Source organism: Ursus maritimus, unplaced genomic scaffold (assembly GCF_017311325.1).
Source record: "Ursus maritimus isolate PB19 unplaced genomic scaffold, ASM1731132v1 scaffold_32, whole genome shotgun sequence".
NCBI lineage: Eukaryota > Metazoa > Chordata > Mammalia > Carnivora > Ursidae > Ursus > Ursus maritimus.
This window is the reverse complement of record NW_024425786.1, coordinates 24,806,664-24,826,624: the sequence shown is the minus strand read 5'-3', so window position 1 is coordinate 24,826,624 and position 19,961 is coordinate 24,806,664. Positions and strand designations below refer to the sequence as shown.

General features: G+C 53.8%; 1 protein-coding gene across 2 annotated transcripts in view; it reads right to left on the bottom strand.

Annotated features, from left to right (window-relative positions):
- ZNF362 (zinc finger protein 362) overlaps positions 1 to 19,961 on the bottom strand; it is a 54,401-nt gene that overhangs the window by 31,636 nt on the left and 2,804 nt on the right. Inside the window, exons 2-4 of one of the 2 annotated variants that reach the window (XM_040619223.1) lie at positions 9,366 to 9,491; positions 3,917 to 3,980; positions 3,524 to 3,770 (exon numbers count right to left, since the gene is read on the bottom strand). In XM_040619223.1, coding sequence (XP_040475157.1) covers positions 3,524 to 3,770; positions 3,917 to 3,980; positions 9,366 to 9,403 — 349 coding nt within the window. In that variant the 5' untranslated portion in view covers positions 9,404 to 9,491. The remainder of the gene's footprint in view (positions 1 to 3,523; positions 3,771 to 3,916; positions 3,981 to 9,365; positions 9,492 to 19,961) is intronic. The other variant, XM_040619224.1, reaches the window with a different exon arrangement.

Below are 19,961 nucleotides of genomic sequence, written 5' to 3'. Positions count from 1 at the left end.
GGGAGCTGCAGAGGCCTTTCCAAGCCTCCCCTTCCCTTCGTAAATTACCCAGGGTGACTACATGAGAGCCCATGTATGTGTAAGAGGCCTGACACACCGAAGGACTAAATTGGATTGGTAACAGAGGTACTTTGGAAATACTTCAAACCACAGGGAAAAAAACAAAAAGATGTTCACTACTATGTTATTTGCAACAGCAAAAAACTGAAACATGCAACACTAGGGAAGGGGTCAAGGCCTTGTGATCAGTTTTCTCTACCGAACATTAACTGTCCGTTAAAAAATTATGTTTGTAAAACAACACACACACACGAAACAAAAACAGCGTATGTATGCACAGAAAAAGTAAGTAGGAGAGGGAGATGGACCAAAAGTCATGTGGATAGTACAAGTGGGAGTAATTTTTTTTTTAAGTTTTTTGGCTTAACTGTACTTTGATTCTTTGACAATGAACTTTTTTTAAAAACTTCTGTAATACAGGGGCGCCTGGCTGGCTCAGTCAGAGAAGCAGTGTTCGACTCTTGATCTCAGGGTTGTGGGTTCAAGCCCCACATTGGGTGCAGAGTTTGCTTATTTAAAAAAAAAAAAAAGCTTTTGGGGCGCCTGGGTAGCGCAGTCGTTAAGCGTCTGCCTTCGGCTCAGGGCGTGATCCCGGCGTTTCGGGATCGAGTCCCACATCGGGCTCCTCCGTTGGGAGCCTGCTTCTTCCTTTCCCACTCCCCTGCTGTGTTCCCTCTCTCACTGGCTGTCTCTCTGTCACATAAATAAATAAAATCTTAAAAAAAAAATAAAAATAAAAAAAATAAAATAAAATAAAATAAAATAAAGCTTTTATCCTCCTTTCTGATGGCTGAGTAATATTCCACTGCATATGTTGGCCCGGTGACGGGTATTAGGAGGGCACGTACTGCATGGAGCACTGGGTGTTATACGCAAACAATGAACCATGGAACACGACATCAAAAACTAATGATGCACTGTATGGTGACTAAAATAACGTAATAAATATACATATATATATACATATATATGTGCACATATATATATAAAAGCTTTTTAAAAAGGGAAAAGGAAAAAAAATAAACTAAACTTTTGTAATAAAAGCCATTCTTTTAAAAACGAGGGGACCTAGAAACATTTACAGTATCAGGTGAAGCAGACAAAAAGATGAAAACGGTATCTTTCATGTGACTAACACAATGCTTCTTTTGAAAAGAAACCAAAAGTCTATCCATCGAGAAAGGTAAGATCCAGAGACGGAGAAGCGTTCATGTCACCTGCTGCCGGTGGGAGTACGCATTTGTCACCCTCAAGGGAGGGCTGATGGGCACAAGCCGTTAATATGTCACACGTACATAACTGCTCAGGAAGCAACGGGACTTCTACAAATTGCCCATAAAGAAATATTTGCACACGAGCACAAAGATCTGAGTAGATGGACCTTCTACGTGACCACACTGGACACCACCCGTTTGTCCTCGGCAGGGGCTGTGTCAAGAGATGTAGTCTGTCCTCACTACGAAGGACTGAGCAGTCACAAAAATAGGAAAGATGCCGAGCGGTGGTGGAGAGAGAACCCAAAAGTGCTGTCGTCAGGTGAAAAAGCAAATCGTAGACAGTGTGCACCCATCTATTTAAAAAAACACACACCTAAGCTTCCTATGTAGGGAACAGACAATACAGATGTGTGTGTTAATACACAGAAATAGATCTGAGAAGACACACCCCACTAAATTTGTGTATAAATTGTGGCTCGCACTAGGGAGCAAGAATTTTCTGGTAAAAGGAGATTTTCATACTTCGTCTATCTGCTTCTTATATTATTTGAATTTTTTACCTGGTGAATTCATCCACTTTTTATATCTGTGATTAAAGGATAAAACAAAATAAATTATAGAGGAAACATATGGAAATGCTAACAGTAGTAGGACTAGGGCTAATTTTTTCTCTTCAGCTTGTCTGCAATTTCTACGTTTTCTATAAGGACTATGAATTACCCTTATAATTAAAAAAAAGCATTAAATATGCTTATGATAGAACGGTGAGTAGGAAAAGCGAGTTGAAGTCATGGGCACAGCCTCACTACAAGCTCAGCAAAACACACACGCATATTAAAAAATAAACAGAAAAGATGGAAAAGGAAGGAAATGAACCAAAAGGCTCTCCTAAGCTGCTGGGTTAGGAGCTGGGGATTATGAGTGGGTTTTTTTCCTTAGTTTCTCTTTTTTCCAAATTTCCCTTAATATGCTTATATTACTTTTTAATATTACTTTTATAATGAAAAAATAAATTTAATAAAATCATAATAAGGGGGGATGTGCAGAGTGTGGCTGGGGCCTCGGGGAGGCTCACTGGGTCCCATAATTCCTGGGCGTCTCTGAGAGAAGGGAGGAATGAGGAGAGAGGCAGAGGAGACAGCTGGAGGCAAGGGTGAGTCAGGGGAGGAACAAAAGCCTGGCTGCAGTGTCCTCTAGAGAAAGCCTGTCCGCCAGGCTCTAAGGTAGACATTGGGGCAGCCCCGGCCGCATGACACCACCTCAGGATGTCCCCGACACCCCAGTCTCAACCTACCCAAGACTGAGCTCACCTCTTTCCCCACCCGGCTCTTCCTCCTGATTTCACCTCCCTGGCAGTGCCTGGGCTGCTCTCTCAGTTCTTCCCCCTCCCCACCCCTACAGCCCGCCCAGCCTCAAGCCCTGTCCATTCCCCTCAACAAGTCTCAGATCTGTCCCCTTCTCTCCGTCCCCGCTGCCACCACCTGATCCAGGCCACCACTCTCTCCTACAGATCTCCCTGCCTCCTTCCTTCTCCCAGCAGGCCAGTCGCCACCTCGCAGCCAGCCCCAGCTTTGCAACCCAAATCTGAGCATTTCCCTCCCTACTTAAAAATCTTCCCCAGGGCAAAGTCCAAACTGCACAGCAGGTCCCATAGGGCCCTTCACATCTGGTCTGCTTCCTCTCTAGAGACCATCTAGAGCCAAGGGTCATGAACACATGGGCTCTGGAACCACACTGCCTGCCTCTGCCTCCTACTGACTGTGCGACTCTGCCTCAGTTTCCTCATCTGTTAAATGGAGATGTCAGGGAGAACATGAAACTGTTGTTTCCTAAGTCAGACACCGTCGACTGCTCAACCTAATACTAGCAGTGCACCCCACAGGGCTGCTGGGGGTAATAAATGAGCACTGCTGGCCACACACAGACGCTCACCTGGAGTCAGCGGCCATCATCATTTGGCCCTCCCACCTGGGCGGACCGTCCTACTCGTGCTTTCTACACACATTCCCGCTTTGCACATGCTGTTCCCTCCTCCTTCCACATGCACATCCCTCGTTAACAGCCAACCTTTCCCGGCATATGGGCCCCTTCCCTCACCCCCGACAAGTCTGGTCAGGGCTTTTCTCTGGATTCCCTAAGTTTCCAGCAGGCAGCGGGCCCCCCCCGCCCTGGTCTGGGCCATTTGGGAGGATGGGTCCTCCCAGGACCGGGCCCCCTGCGCCCCGCCCCCTCCCGGCCCGCAATACCTGTGACGGTGCTGGTGGCCGGCCGCGCGTGCAGCGCCACGTCGGGCTGCGGCACGGCCTGCGGGTGCAGCCCCGGCACCTGCTGCAGCTTGGGCAGCGACATGACGGCCTGGCTGCTCTCGGCCGGCGCCGGCGGCACCAGCAGCGGCTGCTGCGACGAGGCCGACGTGGGCGGCAGGTGAGGCGGCCGGATCTTCTCCGCCATCAGCTGCTCCTTGATCTTGTTAATCAGGACCAGGTTGTCCAGCTGCGGGCAGGAGAGGAGAGGCACTGAGGGGGCTGGGGCCACGTCCGACCCCTTCCCGAGGCTGCCGGTCCCCCGCCCCGGGCAAAGCAGAGCCGCTCCAAAAGGGGGAGGGCGGCCGGAGGGCGATGCTTGATGCTCAGTCTTACCTGGCTGGGCATGGTGGGAGGAGGGGGCCAGAAGTAGGGGTTGTTAAATCGAGGCTCGGCCATCCTGCAGGGAGAGAGCGACTGTCACAGGGTCCCTCCCCACCAGCCTGGGGCAAGCTCCCATCAGCCATGCCCACTCAAGTCTGGCCCAGTGTCTGGGACCCCCGCCCACGTAGGACCCTCACCCTGCAGCAGAGCAGACCCCCTCCCAGGCCAGGGCAACCAGGTCTCCAGGCTGAAAAGTCAGGAATTCAGTGTTTCCCTCCGTGGGCCCCAGAGGGCAAAGGTCAGAGACAGACCAGCTATGCTCCCAGTGCCCCCATCATCCTGATTCGGGCAGACCAATCCCCATCCCCCAGGAGGGCCCAAGGGGGCAGAGCCCACCCCATGGACCCATGGATTTCACACAGAAGCCCCCCACCCCCAACCCACTCCCACTCCCGCCAGACAGAGACACACTGGGGAGTCTTGGGGCAACTTTGTAAACGGCCACAGAACAGAGGCAACTGCCCGACCCTGATCCCTGCCCTTCTGACTGCTGCCCCCTGAAGGGCAGACATCCTCATCAGAACAAGGGGGCAGCCTGGGTCATCAGATACAGCCACTCTGAAGGGCAATTTGGCACGATGGTTTACAGAGGCCCAAATGATTACTGCCCTTTGACCCAAAAAATTGTACCTCGGGAAAGCTGTCTTCAAGAAACAAGCAGAGACACGTGCAACATTTTACCTACAAGGATGTGTCAGCACACTGTGCTTAAGGAGGGACTTGCGGAGGCCTGCGGCTAGGGCAGTTCGGGGCTCTTCACTAGAACTATGTGACAATCTACTGGTGGCCCTCACCTCTGGCAAGTTCCATGGCAGGCCCATGCAATTAGAAGGCCATTCAACCAGAACAGCGTGAAGGACGGGCCTTCAGAGCTATTTTACTCTTCCAGGGGATTCCAGTCTTCCTGCCACCCGAGAGTAAGTCAAGAAGTGACTTACAGGGACCATCCTGAACAGTCTTGCTCTCCATCAAAATTCTCCTATTGCTCTTTCTCTTACAGACATTACTAACTAAATACCTACGAGTATTGTTGCTTAAGTGAAACGGGTTTTTTTTGACAGGCAAGGCTAGAGTGAAGTGCCTTCGACCCCTTTTCCTGGTCCTAGAAGCCCAAGGAGCCCCTACTGGAATTGCAGGCAGAGGGTTTTAGGAAAAAACCCTCAATACAATCTAATCTCAACACTCTTAGTAGACTTTTGATATAGGTTATCCTTGTAATCTTTACTTGAGAAACAGGCACAGGAGTATTATTATGCCACTTTATAGGTGAAGAAACTGAGGCTTAGAGAGGGGGGGAGGGACCTGTCCAAGACGACAGGGCTGGGTGCCAGAGTCAAACTAGAAATTGGATTTGCTCAAGCCATTTCCTCTGGGGAATTTGCTTTGCAAACCCCAGTCTTTGGTTGAGCAAATAACCACATACAAATGGCTGGTTACCTACACGAAACCACCTTTGTCTTTCACGCCCAGCCTGGGGGCCGCTTGGAGTCTGAGCCTGGCCAGGCTGAGGGTCAGAGTAGCCTCCTCTGGGGTGGCTGGGACAGCCCCTGCCCTCTAAGGGCTCTCCTGCTCCCTCTGCCCACAGACACCAAACTGCCCTTCCCTCACAGCCCAACACTAAAAACACTTCCTGCCTGGAGCTCTCCCTGACTGTCCCAGACCCCTTTCTCAGAAAGACCTCAACACAATCATGACAGTGAGGAGGCTGCCATCTACCAACTGCCCACCTTGCGCCAGGCACACCGACACTCAAAGGCAGGTACTCTCATCATCCCCATTTTATAACTGAAACTGAAGTTCAGAGAGGTGGAGTGACTTGGACAAGGTCACACAGCAAGTAAGCAGAGCTGAGATTCCCGCTCTAATCTGCCTGACTCCAAAGTCCAGCTGATCAGTCCCTTCGCTGTTCAGGAGAAACACAAGGCATCCCGATGGCAGGCTCGTGAATATGCCCTGTCTTCTGATACAATGGGCACCGCCCTGGGGGCCCGCACGCACTCATCCAGCAGCCCCTGGACCTGTCTGTGCCTCCCAGCTGTTGTCCACCAGGAAAAGCGTGAAGGGAACTGAGCTGGAGAGCAGGGAGAGGAGGCTCCAGGCTGGGGGGGAGGGGAGCCGGGAACCAGATACACCTGTCTCACCCATCTCAGTATCCCCAGCAGCCAGGCCCAGAGGTGACCGACAACATGAGCTGCACGAAGAATGAATAAATGAAAGAATGATAATCCGAATTCAAGACAACCACACACGATTCAACAGATTACAAAGCTCTTCTGTACCCACTGCCATTCTCCTCAGAGCCCCCAGGAAGCAGGGAATATTTTCACCCCCATTTTGCAGAGGGAAGCACTTTGCTCCAGGCCACAAGGACGGGGACAGCGAAGGGAGCACCGCACTGCAAGGTCGAGCATCAGCCCTCAGAGACTCAGTTCTCCTCATCTGTGAAATGGGATGAAACAGGCGGCTCTGCCTCCTTCCTGCCATGGCCCAGGCCTCCGCCTACTGCACCAGCTGTTCCTCGGGGTCCTGGGGGAGCTACCCTCTCCTTGTCCTCTTCAGCTCAATGCAGAGTTCAGGCTTCCCAGAGGCCCGCCCTGGTCAGGGAGGTATGGGGAAGAAGGTGGCAGGCCTACGGTCCCATGGCTGGGATAGAGCATCCTCTCTGCCACTTGCCAGGCCCCTGGGCAAGCAGGGATGGCCCCTCGCCCTGGCTGGACAAACAGGCCCACAGAAGGGGAGCGTCTGCCCTGGGCCACTTCATCGGATCCCCACGGTCTCTGCCTCACTTCTCCATGTCCTTCTCTGGCTGGTGGTAAGTAACTTAATGATTCAGTCTGTGCCCCTGGCCCTGGCATACACCTACTGTCTCAAACGCAGGGAAGGCGGGCAGGGGATGACCATTCACTGAGCTACTGAGCGTCAGGCCCACTGTTAGGTACACTTCGGGAGTATCTCATGGGAGTCTCCCCGCAAGCCTGTGGGGTGGGGAGCCCCCTGTGCAACCCTGGGGCCTGCCCGACGTGGCGGGCCATCGCCAGAGGTGAGTGGGGAGAGTGGTAAGGGCTGGGCTAAGCTGCTCAGACCTTGTCTTAAGGGAGGGGTTTTAAGTGGGAGACTGGTCAGGTGTGTGCTTAGGACAGGTGGACACGGCAGGAGGCCACAGCTCGAGCAGGGGCGTGGAGGTCTGGAAGTACAAGGCAGGTTTGGGTCCATAAGCTGCCACCTGCAGGTGCCAAAAAGAGAGCCGGAGAGGGGATGTAGTGAGGGACAGGCCAGACAGGGGGGCGCTGAATGCCTGCTGAGGGGCTGGGCTGGAATGGCGGCAGGGAGAGGGCATCAGGAAGCCCCAGAGCTAAGAGGACTGAAGTCAGAGGGGGCAGCCTGAGGGCCGAGCCCGGGGCAGAGACGGGGGCAGGGGTGGAGGAGCCAGGTGGGCCGCGGCTGAGTGGTGCTGCAGGGACAGGCAGAGGAGACACGCTGCTGGCTGGGCAGGACGTGCCCACTGGTGTTCAAGCCCCAGAAAGAAGCCGAGACTGCTATGAGCCATGAGACACACGGCCCTGACCCTTACAGTGGGGCAAGCACACTGCCATTTCGTTTTTCTTGCTCTACAAGGTGAAGAAAGTTGGGTAAGTGGATGAACGCAACGCCCAGCGCTGCTTCTGAAAACAGCGGGCCCATCCACCACCCGCCCACCCATTCGTTCTGGGTCCGTCCTCTGGGCCACACCAGGACCAGTGCTGGGGAACCTGCAAACGTGGGAGCCCTGCCATCCAGGAGCTCCAAGCTAAGGGAGGAAGGAGATGTGTGACCCACAAGCTTCTGCAAAAAAAAGAACTTTTGCCTGAGGCCTGCTACATGCCACCGAAGACCTTCCGGCCCGACCCGTCCCGGCCTCATGCTGCCCGGACCTTCTGTGAAGCTCTGCGCCGTGACCCTGGGCTCCTTATGTCAGTGTGCCTCAGAGCTCCCACCCACAGGCTGCGCTCCTCTGTCCCGCCCCCCTCATCCCTGCCTGGCCCATCCGCTCTAGGACTTTAAATACCGGCCAAGTCCCAAGTCTCCCCCCAGACCAGGCCTGTCCCTGGAGCTCCGGGCCCACCTTCCAGCTACCTCCTTTTGCCATCTCACCGGCCGCTCAGACTCCGCAAACCTAAGCTGGACTTGGTCTTCCCCTAAGACGTGTGCCCCCTCGAGCCATCCCTGATGGTAAGGGGGCATCCCCATCTGCCCAGGTGCTCCTGCCACAGACACGCGCGGATCCCCAACACGTCCCCGCCCTCCCCTCCCAGCTCAGATCCCCCCCCCGCCAGCCACGTCCCCGGGACGGCATTTCCAAATTCTCCCTCACATCCACCCCCTCCTCTCCAGGAGTCCTAGCTACAATCACCTCACCTGGACCATGGAACAGCCCGCTTTGTTTAGAGCCCAGGGCAGCCGGGTTCAAATCTCGGCTCCAACTCACCAGCTGTGTGATCTGGGGCAAATCACTTGCTCCTGCCCCCCAAGTAAGGGATAAGCAGCCCAGAGCCAGGGACCTGACCCAGGATGGAAAAAAGGATCAGGGAGGACTTCCCAGGGGAGGTGATGCCTGCTTTGGGTCTTAAAGGATGAGTGGGAGTGAGCCAGGCAACAAAGGAGTGGGGAGCATTCCCGGCAGAAGCAGCAGCCTGAGCCAAGGCCCAGAGGTGAGAAGCAACACGCCGTGTGCGAGGAGCTAAAGCATTCCGGTGTGAATTGGGAGAGGGGACCTGAGGCTGGAGCCAGCAGCCAGGACCTGACCTAGAAAGCTGGTGAAATCCTAGGCCTGGAGTCTGGACTGGAAGCAACGGGCGATGGGGCAGAATGTGTGGTTTAGAAAGACCCCTCTGACTGCTGAGGGCAGACGGGACTGGAGAACCCAGGAGAGGAGGTGGGAGGACACCCATTGGGAGGCCCCTGGAGAATGGAATGGAGGGGAGAGGCAGGGAGGAGCTGAGCTGGGACTCGGGGGAGAGTGACCAAGGAGGCCTGGCTATCTGGTTAGAGCTGGAGGCCAAGGAAGCATGCAGCTTGCACCCTCCACCCCCGTGTGGTCCAGGAGGACCTCGGGATCCCCACACAGACAAACACGGTCACAGGAACATGCAGACGGCACCACACTCGGACACACGTGACAGACACAGACCTGTGGTCCCAAACATGGACAGATGGGGACACAGAGCAGGAACCCACAGCCACCAGGACACGGAGTCACAGGTGGGAGCTGTCGCAGGAGGGTGAGTGCACATGGCCTCCGGGACAGACCCAGAGGGAAGCCGGGAGGGCACGCGAGGAGGCTGGGATGAACACAATGCCTTAATCCCCCCAAAGAACAAACCCCTCATTGACAGATTTCCACCTGGAATCACAGGCTCCTTACCTAGAGTGTCCTTTCCCACTTGGTGAACTTCTACTCATCCTTCAAGACCCAGCTCAAGTGTTCCCTCTTCTACGGAGCTTTCCCTGAACCCCCAGCCAGTCACTTCCTCTGTGTTCCCAACAGCACCTTGTATATGGGAATAACAATAACAATAATAATAAAATGGCAGCTACCATCGATTTCAACACCTACTGCGTGCCAGGCACCGTGCCGAGTATGTCATATGCATCATGTCACTGAGTCTTCCCGATGCCCCTGTGAGATGTGCATTTAACAGAAGAGGAAACTGCAGCTCAGAGAGGCTGACCAACTTGCCCAAAGTCACACAGCTAACAAGTAATGCAGGTAGGACACCACCCAGATCTGGTCCAGTACTACAGGGCCAGTCCCACCCTGGTCTGGCTATCTGTTTCCCTGGGTGACTTCCCCACCAGACTGTGAGCTCCTCCCAGTTATAACTAGTGCTCGTTCACCTTTGCCATTCCAGCCCCTAGCCCAACGTGGTCTCAAAAACTCTCCATGGGATGAAAAAATACAATAATATTGACTACCTTTTCTTAAGCACTTACAATGGGCCAAGAACTGTGTCAGGGCATTTTCTAAAGCCATTATTTTACTGTTGCAATAGACCCATGATACAGATGAGGAAACTGAGGTTCAGAGAGGTTAAGTAACATGCCTGAGGTCCCAGAGCCAAGCCTAGATTTGAACGCAGATCTGCCCGTGATCCTTTCCCAGGAAGATGGCCCCTGAGGCCAGCCTTGTAAGCTCCACAAAGGGGCACTGGGAGAGGGGGTGCTGAAGAAGGGGCACACCAGGTGGCAGGCCCTGGCACCTGGGGAGGTCCAGGTATAGACAAACCGACACAAAGAGGACAGGCAGCCCAGGGCAGCATGTGACTAGCCTTGCCCACTGCGGGACGGCAGGGTGTGGTTCAGCAACTCTGTCCCACCCCCATCCCCAGGCCATCCCACAGCCATTAAAAACTGAGATTGCCCAGACCCCGTGGCCACAGAGGAACGAGCTCCCAAAGAAGCAAATGGGAGAGAGCAGGACCCAAAACTGTCCGGACACTATGATTACAAGGAGGCAAAAATAAAAACCTGCGTCAGAAAAAGCAAGCTGCAGGGAACCACACCCGGGGGGGGGGCTGGGAGAGGTGGCTGGAGCTGATCTGGTTTTTGTCTTTGTTTCTCTGATTTCGATTCTCTGTAATGTCCTTCAGTTGCTTTTTTAATGAAAACAATAAATTTATTCTCAAAGAAAAGACAGAAAATTATTGGTAGCCCAAGGGCAGAGAGGGAACAGATGGAGGGTCTTGGAGGCATGGAGGTGCAGGGGGAGGCCAGGGTCAGCCGATGGTGGGCACTCATCTGAGTGCTGACTGCCAGTCCCTGCACGGCCCCCGTCCTCCAGGTATGTATGACCGGCTAGGCGGCGGTGGGTCTCAGCAAGGGCTACCTGGCAGACAGAACATTCAATCTGCATTTTGGAGTTGAGGGTGGGGAAAACTCTCCAGCACCTTCTCTGCCCTGGTCCAAGCCCCCTTTGGCTATTGCAAAAGTCCTTTCACTGGTTCCCCCACCTCTACCCACAGCCCCCATTTCATTCTCCTATTGCAGTCGCTGTAAGACTTCTAAAATACAAAAGCAGATCACAATATTACCCTCCTTAGAACCTTCCATGGCTCCCTACTTCCCTCCAGACAAGGTCTGGACTCCTTGGGCTTTACATATCCAGTCCCCACTGACCTCTGTGGCCTCAGTGATTGTTCCCTGCCTTACACTCTGCCCAGCCAGCCAGAGAGCCCCCCAGGGTTTTGCTCCCTTTCTTATTTCCTAACCTTCAGTCAGGCTACCTCCTCTCCCTGGAACCCTCTGCCCTCCCCACTTCACAGGCTAACTCCAGATTACCCTCAAGCTCCAGCTTATGGACCACTTCCTCCTGAAAGCCTTCCAGGACTGCTCCACCTCCACCCCTCTAGGCTGTGTTACATGCCTCTCCTCTGTTCCCTTTGTGACCTGCACGTCCACCATCAGAAGACATATCCCTTTATTTTCTGTCTGTTTTCTTGCCCATGTCTGCTGTCAGGCACACTCTCTGTCAGGGCAGAATCATGGTTGAGTAATTTGTCTTTTAACCCCTGCACAGTACCTGATAAATGTTTGAATGAATGAATATAAGAATGAATGAATGAATGAATGAATGAATGAATGCTCTAGATGGAGGGAACCGAAAGGGTCATGGCCTGGATAGAGGAAAGTCCTCTCCCTCACCCTGGCACCACACTGTCCCTGGTGTCACTCTGTTCCCTATTTCCTGTACCTAAGCCCTATCTTTCTAAGTGAGCTGAGAAGGCGCTGTGGGTGCTCCGTAAAGACGAGCAGACCAAAAAGGCTGTTAATGGCTAATCAACACAGAAAATGGCTCTGCTTCCCTGGCAGTGAAAATTAAATGAGCTTCACCTCTTAAAACAGCAAAAAGAAAGAAGAAAATGATAATACCCAATGCTGGTGATAGTAAGATGAAACTGGCACTACTAGGCATTATTGGTGGGAGTGTAAACGGGAAAAAAAAATTTTTTTTTCCCAAGATTTTATTTTTAAGTAATCTCTCCACCCAGTGTAGGGTTTGAACCCGCAGCCCCGAGATCAAGAGTCACACACTCCACCAACTGAGCCAGCTGGGCGCCCCACAATCATTTCTGAAAACAATCTGGCAATAATGTGTCAAGAGCTCAAAAAAAAAAAATGTTCAGACTTCCTGGCCTAGTGATCCCATTCTTGGTCATCTGTCCCTAGAAAATAACCCAAATATAGACAAAGTTTTATGTACAAAGCTGTTTGCTTCAGTGGTTTTTACTTTTGTTTTTTTATAATGAAACATGGAAAGAGCCAAAATTTTAAATAGGAGGATGGCTCTGTAAGTCCTGTTACACAGTGACATAGTCTGCAATCATTAATAGCCAATGTTTACTGGCATTGTCATGACTCATTCAACACTCATATCAACCTTACCAGGAACTGAGGCACAGAGAGATTAGGTCACTTGCCCAAAGCCAAGCATGTACAATGTGAACCCAGAAAGTCAGGCTCCAAAGCCCATGCTTTCCACCTGACACTGGATCTGTCAGAAGGAAGGATCAGAACCACCCTGTAGTCACGTAGAAAATACTCATGCTACAGCAGTTGTCAGGGGATGGGGTGGGGGAGCAGATTTTTTAATTTGCATGTGTAGACTGGGCAATGACATCTATATAAAAACCAGGGACTGAGAGGAGGGAAGGAAAGACCGGAACGCTAACAGTGATGGTGCCTCAGGCTTGGGGTGAAGGCAGAAATGGTAGGCTTGGGTACCTCATTTCCCTACTCTCTGACTTTTCTGCAGGGTAGTTATGTGACTTTCTTAAGGCATATTTTTCATAAAACTAAAGGTTCAGCAAGCTTAGGCCAAGCAAGACAGCTCAACCCCTGCCCACAGCTCCACTAGGATTCTGGCGTCAGGCCTTGCAGGTTTACTGGGAGAAGAGAAGGGCTCAGAGAGGGCCAGGGGCTTGCTCAAAGTCCCACAGTGAGTTCCCAGCCCCACCCCAGACCCCAGCCAGGAGCACAGAGTCAGGAAGGAGCTCCCCATCCTACGCGGGGGCTTCAGAGGGGAGGACCGGGCCACAGCCTGCCCAGGTCACTCACGCCTGCTTGAAATCTCTCTTGGGTTCCCATCACTTTTGGGGTACGGTTCCAAATCCCCAGCACAGCACCCAGAGGCCTTTGGCAGTAAGGCTCTACGGGCCACATGCACCCCAGCAAGTCCAGCCCTACAGCCTCCCTCCCTCCAGCCTCACTGCACCCCGTGCAGGTCTCCCAAAACAAGCTGCGCTTTCATGCCACCGTGCCTTTGCACAGGCTGTGCTCTTCCATCCAGGGACGGCACCGTGCTCGGGTGTCACAGCCCTGGGGAAGCCTTCTTGCTCAGCGGCCCCTCCACCGCTGTGGCTGCGGCCCGTCCCGAGCTCCCCCAGCTTCCCAGACCTCCACCACTGCAGCACTGACCCCCAGCTGGACTTGCCTGCTTCCTTGTCCGCCCAGTCGCCTACGTAGCTGTGAGCTCCCCAACACCAGGGCTTGGGTCTGGTTCTTAGTTACAACCCCACACCCCGACTTGGCCCCACAGCTCACCTGGCTCTTCCCTCTGGTCTCAGCTAAAGGGCACGTCCGAACTCTCTCCACAGCATGAAGTGGACTTCCCTGTCATCCACACCCACGGCCCCCTGCTTTCTCTGCCACCTCTATCACACCTCCAGATACTCCCTCCAGTTGTGACCCACAAGGACAGGGCCACCAATGCGGCCCCAGAGCCAAGTGCTGGCCATATAGTAAGTGCTCAGATGCCTAGGTCATGACAGGTGTTCAATAAATATTCACTAAGAGAGAAGGGCTGTCCCTGAGAGATAGGAGGGGTCTGGCCACGTGGGCCTTACAGACTGAGAAATTTGCTAGGACAGCCAGAGGGTAGAGGGAGAGCATCCCCAGCAGCGGGGCGGCCAGCGCAAAGACAGGGCCAACTGCTAGCTTCCTAGGGTAGCTGAGGGTTCTCACACATGCTCCCTGCCCCAGAGGAACAAATGCTGCTGGGGCTCAGCTGAGCTATGGGGGAGGGGGTGTTCCTGGGAAGACGAGCTCATCCCACTGAGGGATGCACTAAGATTTCATGAAGGTGGGACTTACTAATGGAGGAAAGTGGAGAGGTCAAGAGATGTCAGGGAAGGGCAGGCCAGGTGGTAAAAAGTTCATGTGCAAAGGCCCAGTGGCAGGAAAGCACAAAACATCACGTTTGGTCTGGTGTAGATATAGTGCAAGAATTTACAGAGGCCGGAGGGAAAGGTGGGGCAGTTCACCGAGAGCCAGAGTTCCAGGCTAAGGTGCTTGGATAAAAGTCCATGGGGGGCCACGGAAGATCTCTGAGCAGGAGAAGGCCACAGTCAAGGTTTTCAGCGGACAGATCAATGTGTGCCCAGAAGGATAACCTGGAAGTACAGGCGGGAGATGGTCTAGGGGGAGAAGCTGAGGTTTCCTATCTTCCCAGCCTGAGACCCCCCACATGCTCCAAGTCTGCCTCTCACGATCCCTCTGCCCTCCGTGTGTCCCTACTCCACGCGGCCCAGAGTGCCGAGCCCCAGCTGCTGGGCCCCACCCCATCCCCAAGACCCAGCCCCAGGAGCTTGCTCCTGTGAACTTCCTGTGAGGCCCGAGGCTCCTGAGGGTCCTGGTTCCAATTAGGCTGGGTTTCTGCACCCCCACAGGGTTGGAAGGGCAGTTCTCACTGTGAGGGAGGGACTGATCAGAGAGAACAGGGCTGCTATCCATACCCTGGTCAGCGGGAGCTGGGATGCTGCCCTTCCCCTCTCTGTCCCTCCGTTTCCCCAGCACCAACCACCCAGAGACACCCTGGGCAGTCACCCTCTCTGGGAGCCTCAGAGCCCTCATTTAGAGAATGGGCCAGGTTACCCTTCTCAGGCTGAAAGAATGTTCTACAGGCTTTGAACACATGCCCTTCTCTACTTCCATCTCCCCTGGGGACCCCAGCTCCCATCCTCACAGGGAAGTCCTTCTGCCAGCGTGAAAGGCCAAGAAGAAGAAGAACAGAGTACCTGGTCCATCCAGGCACTGTTAGATACCTGACGAGCATGTCTCTCGGGCTCCTAACGACCCTGTGAGGTAGACGCTGTGAGCATTTCGAAATAACAGCACACATTCGGAAAGAAGCTAAGAACATAAACGGACAGCTTAATGACTGATGAAACACACCTCCAGGCACCCAAGAAGCCCTTACCCCATGCCCCTTCTCCCAGCCCCTGCCGGTCCCAGCCTCCTGGCTTCTTCCCTAATCTCTTCCTTGTTTGGAGTCAGGAAGGAGGCTCGAGCCCAGTCACAGCAGCTGGCGAGGGCAGAGGGAGCTCGAACCCACCACCACCAGCTTGCTGTGTGACCTTTAGCAACTCCATTTCCTCTCTGGGCTATTGCTCCTTCCTCTATACCTTTTTTTTTTTTTTTTAAAGGCAGGCTCCACGCCCAGCGCAGAGCCCAAGGCAGAACTTGAACTCATGACCCTGAGATCAAGACCTGAGCTGAGACCAAGAGCTGATGTTTAACCGACTGAGCCACCCAGGCGCCCTGCTCCTTCCCCTATAAAACAGTTGCAACTACTGCGCAGGGTCCTGGGATTGAGCCCCGTGTCCTGCTTCTCCCTCTCCCTCTGCCGCTCCCCCTGCTTGTGCTCGTACTCTTTTTCTCTGTCAAATAAATAAATAAAATCTTTAAAAAAAGAGAGAGAGAAGAAAAGAAACAAAAAAACAGTTGCAGCTTAATCACAGCCTGGGATCCTGGACCCTCTGAGGAACAAAGTGGCAAATCAGGGGTTAAAAGGATAGTTTCTGTGCAGATACAGTCAAAGCCCCCTCAGGCCCCTGGGACTGTTACCCAGCTGAGGACAACAATGGCAACCCCCCAGCACTGTTATTTGGATTAAAGGAGTCAAGTCTTGAGAGCAGTGCCTGGTGCAGTAAGGACTCTGTAAGCCTTAGCTGTTGTTGTTCTGGTAGTAGGTTCTCTCAGGCATAAGGGAGCCCTTCCCAACATTCCAAAGACCCACATGGAAATCTGACCAACCAGGGAGGTTAACTGGGCTGGGGCGGGGGGGGGCGATGCAGCAGCTCCGGGAGGCTTTCAGGACCCACAGGGGCTGCTCCACTGACTGCTGGAGAGCCAAGTCTGGGATTAACTCCAAAAGGGAGAGCCAACTGCCGAACCCCCGGCTCTGGCCTAGCCCCCCAGGAGCTTTCTAGACAGGTCCTAGAGGTCCGGGGCTGGGAACCCCTGGCAGGTGGTCACAGCCTGTTCTGGTGCTGTATGTACCTCAGGACCCCAGGGGGCAGGCAGCCTGTGGGGTGGGTCAGACAGAGCTCAGGCCCCGGGTAGAGGCCGGCAGAGAAAGTGGGCCCTGAGCAGAGCAAGTCAGCAAAGGGAAAGTTGGGCTGGTCAGAGAGAGGAGTGGGGAGGGCCTGGGATGGACACATGGGGAGGGGTAAAAACAGGCCACAGAAGACCTACCACGGGGCCTGCCAGACAAGGCCCGCCTTCCTGTCCCCCACGTCTTGGGGCTATCACCTTCTCCATGTTTCTTGATTTCCTGCCTCACGGTCTCTGCCCAGGCCATACCCTCTGCCCAGAATGCCCTTTACCTGGCAAACGCCACAGTTCGGATGATCACGTCTTCCCAGAAGCACCCTCTGCCCTACGCACACCATGCCCGTCACTCGTTCAAGTAACCCTAACACCAGCAAGCTGCATGGAAGCCCTCATCATAGAAAAGCACCTCTTTCGTACACTGACCCCGATCTGCGATCAGCCATCATTCGTGTGCTCTTCTGTAGAACGTCTGTCTCCCCGATGAGGGGAGGGGACTACACCCACTTTCCTCACCTCTACCTGTCACCCGGAGCACGCGGCCTGGTAAATAGTAAATGCTCCAGAAATACCATCGAATGCGGGCGAGCTCCGCCACTGCAAGCAGGCCCGGGCAGGGTGTGGACACGCACGCGAGTGCAAGGCTAGACGTGCGGGACCACACGCGAGGCCCAGGATGGGAGGCTACGTCTTCAGGGTGGAAGTGAATGTGTGCGTGCAAGCTGAACCTCCGTGTAAGGCACGCATGGACACAAACATGCCTGCGTGGGGACGGTAAAGCTGGTGTGTACAGGGAGTGTGCACGGCTGCGAGCACTGTAAGGTGTGTGTGGCCTTGGACAAGCCCTACTCCTCTCCCTTCCTGCTTTATTCCCCCAGCGGACAAAGTGAGGCTTGCCTGGAAGATGTGTGAGCTCTAGGTCTCTCCAGTGAGTGCACGACTTTAGATCTCCAATGGTTCTCCAGGACCTGGATACGTAAACACCATCAGAGACAGACTTTCTCGGGGCTCCGTGGAGAAAGAACCGTCCCCTTTCCCCCAGCGCTCCAACACCCGGAGCGAGCGCCTAGCACAGTGCTCCGGGGAGAGGAGGAGAGCGGGACGCGTGCTCTGGACACACTCACTCACAGACGGACTCGTACATTCAGCACCACGCACCAAGGCTGCCTGCCCTTCAAGGAGCTCACAACCCAGTGGGGGGAAAAAGGCTACTGAAGTCATGAAACCACAAGGTCAAAAGCACTGGGAATCCACGACCTTAACATCGCTCCCTAAGTGTTCTTCGCAGGACAAGTGCGGCACTTTACCCTTGGTAAAGAAAATCTTTCCGGCAACGACAACTGTCTAGCAAGAAGACAGTTGGGGGGCCCGGGGAGGAGGGAACCCGCCACCACTGGCGATGAGATCAGAGGCCCTTTTGTCAAGGACGTGGGAAGGGGATTCCTGCACGGGAGCCGTTGAGGTCGGGCTTCCCCTCCACAGCTGTGGGGTTCTAAGGAGAAGTCCCAGAGTGCTGCGTTCAAATCCTGCAAAGCCCCTGACGCGCTCATGGACTCAGGCAAGTTACCTCATCTCTCTTGCCTCGATTTCCTCATCTGTAAAATGGGGGAGGGGTGATAACAATGAGAATTCAATATGTTAACGTTTATAAAGTCTTTGGAACATGGCCTGACACAAAGTACTCTGTGCAGCTAAGTCAGTAAGGCAGAGCGGGTCCCTTTTGCAAGATTCTAAATCCCAGATCCCATCACGTGAAGACTCCAAGTGTCAAAGGTCCTGAGGTAGAAAACGCCTTGGATGCTAAGGTTCTGAGATTGGAAGAGACTGCGAGGCTTAGATGCCATGATTTAATCATCTTGTCATTTCCTAACAACAGCCCAGAGCCTCCGGGGGGAGGAGCGGACAGAGCTCAGGGTCCCTTCATCTCGCAGGCGTTGCCCCGCAGCCAGGGTCAGCACCACCCCTGGGCTCCCCGGCATTTCCTCGCCTCCACCAAAGCCCCACCAGCCACAGAGCACTGTGCTAGGCGCTCGCTCCGGGTGTTGGAGCGCTGGGGGAAAGGGGACGGTTCTTTCTCCACGGAGCCGTGCTGGAACCACCTGCCCACTCGCCCGCGTGGGGTGGAGGCAGGGTCAGCAGTGTAGACAGGAAAGAAGTACAAATAAACAAATCAATGAGAAAATTTCAGATACGGCTAAGAGCCGCAAGAGAAAGTGGAAAGGCCACTGACGCGACAGTGTCGTGACAGTGGGAAGCTATCCCAGTGCAAGTGGTCAGGGAAGCCTGCCGGTGGAGGCAACCTGAGTGGAAACCGGTGAAACAAGAAGGTGCTGGCCATACACACAGCTGGGAAGAGTGTTCCAGCAGGGGATATGCAAAGGCCCTGCCAATAATCTGTACATTCAACGTGCAGAGAAAGCAGCTGCTGTGGCTGGAGGTGGTGAGCCTGGGAGGGGACAGGGGAGCGGGGGAGAGGGGCAGGGACAGGGGAGCGGGGGAGAGGGGCAGGCCCAGCCGGACCATGAAGGGCCCCCATAGGCTCTGTAAAGGACTTTGGATTTTTGCTCCTCGAAATGCCCTGGAAACATCTGAAGAATTTCAGCAAGGGAATGACAAGCCAGGGCAGGGCTTTCAGGGTCCCCAGATCACTTGGCTCATCCTGAAAACATCACGATGGTTTTCAAAACTCAAGGTGGGGCCCAGGGTGGTGATCAACAATCCTTATTATTCAGTTCGTATATTTTGAGCTCCCACCACATGCCTGGCCAGGGCTCTGAGACATCCCACATACTCCTGTTATCACCACCCAAACCCACAAGAGATTCACAGTGTACCTATTTTAAAGATCAAGAAACTGAGCTTCAAAAAGGGGAAGAGTGTGTTCAAAGTGACACAAGCCATGTACCACCCAGTGCAAACTATAAAGTCTGATTCACAAACGGGACTTGGTCCCAGGACCCAGATCCACCATCATGACGGTCTGTAGAACTAACTCTGCTGGTATTTTCAAACCAAGAGACCTCCCCTGTGACACATGCAGGCACCCACAAATACCGCCCTGGCTGGCTCCTCCTACCTGCAGTCTTCTTCCCTCTGGCTTCAAAGCCCAGGAGGGCTATCCTTGTATCTCATGTGGCTGTCCAGCCTATGCTGGGTGAGCTGGAGACTGGATGGATGGAAGGACAGAGGGATGGACTACTGAAACGGCTAACCACTAAACTAACAAATGGACAATGAAAAGAATAAAGGAATGATTTTAAAAGCCAATGAATGAATAAACTGATGGCTAGTTAGAAGAGGAAGGAAAGAAGGAAGGAAAGAAGGGAAAGAAGGAAGGAAGGACGGAAGGGAGGAAAGAAGGAAGGGAGGACTCTGCTTTACAGAGAGACAGGGCAAGGAAATATCTGCCCAGGGAAGGAAGGGACAGGCTAGCTTCAGAGCCAGTCCACATGTCACCCCCATACCAGCTTCCTCTCCACCTGGGGCCATCTTGCATCCATATCCCAAGCCCACAGATAGCCTATTTTTCAGCCCCTGGGACACCCCCGTGTCTCTGTGAGGTGTTGGCCACTGTAGTACCCACTACCCCATCGCCAATCACCACCAGCAGCAAGCACTGCTCCCCAGGGCCCAG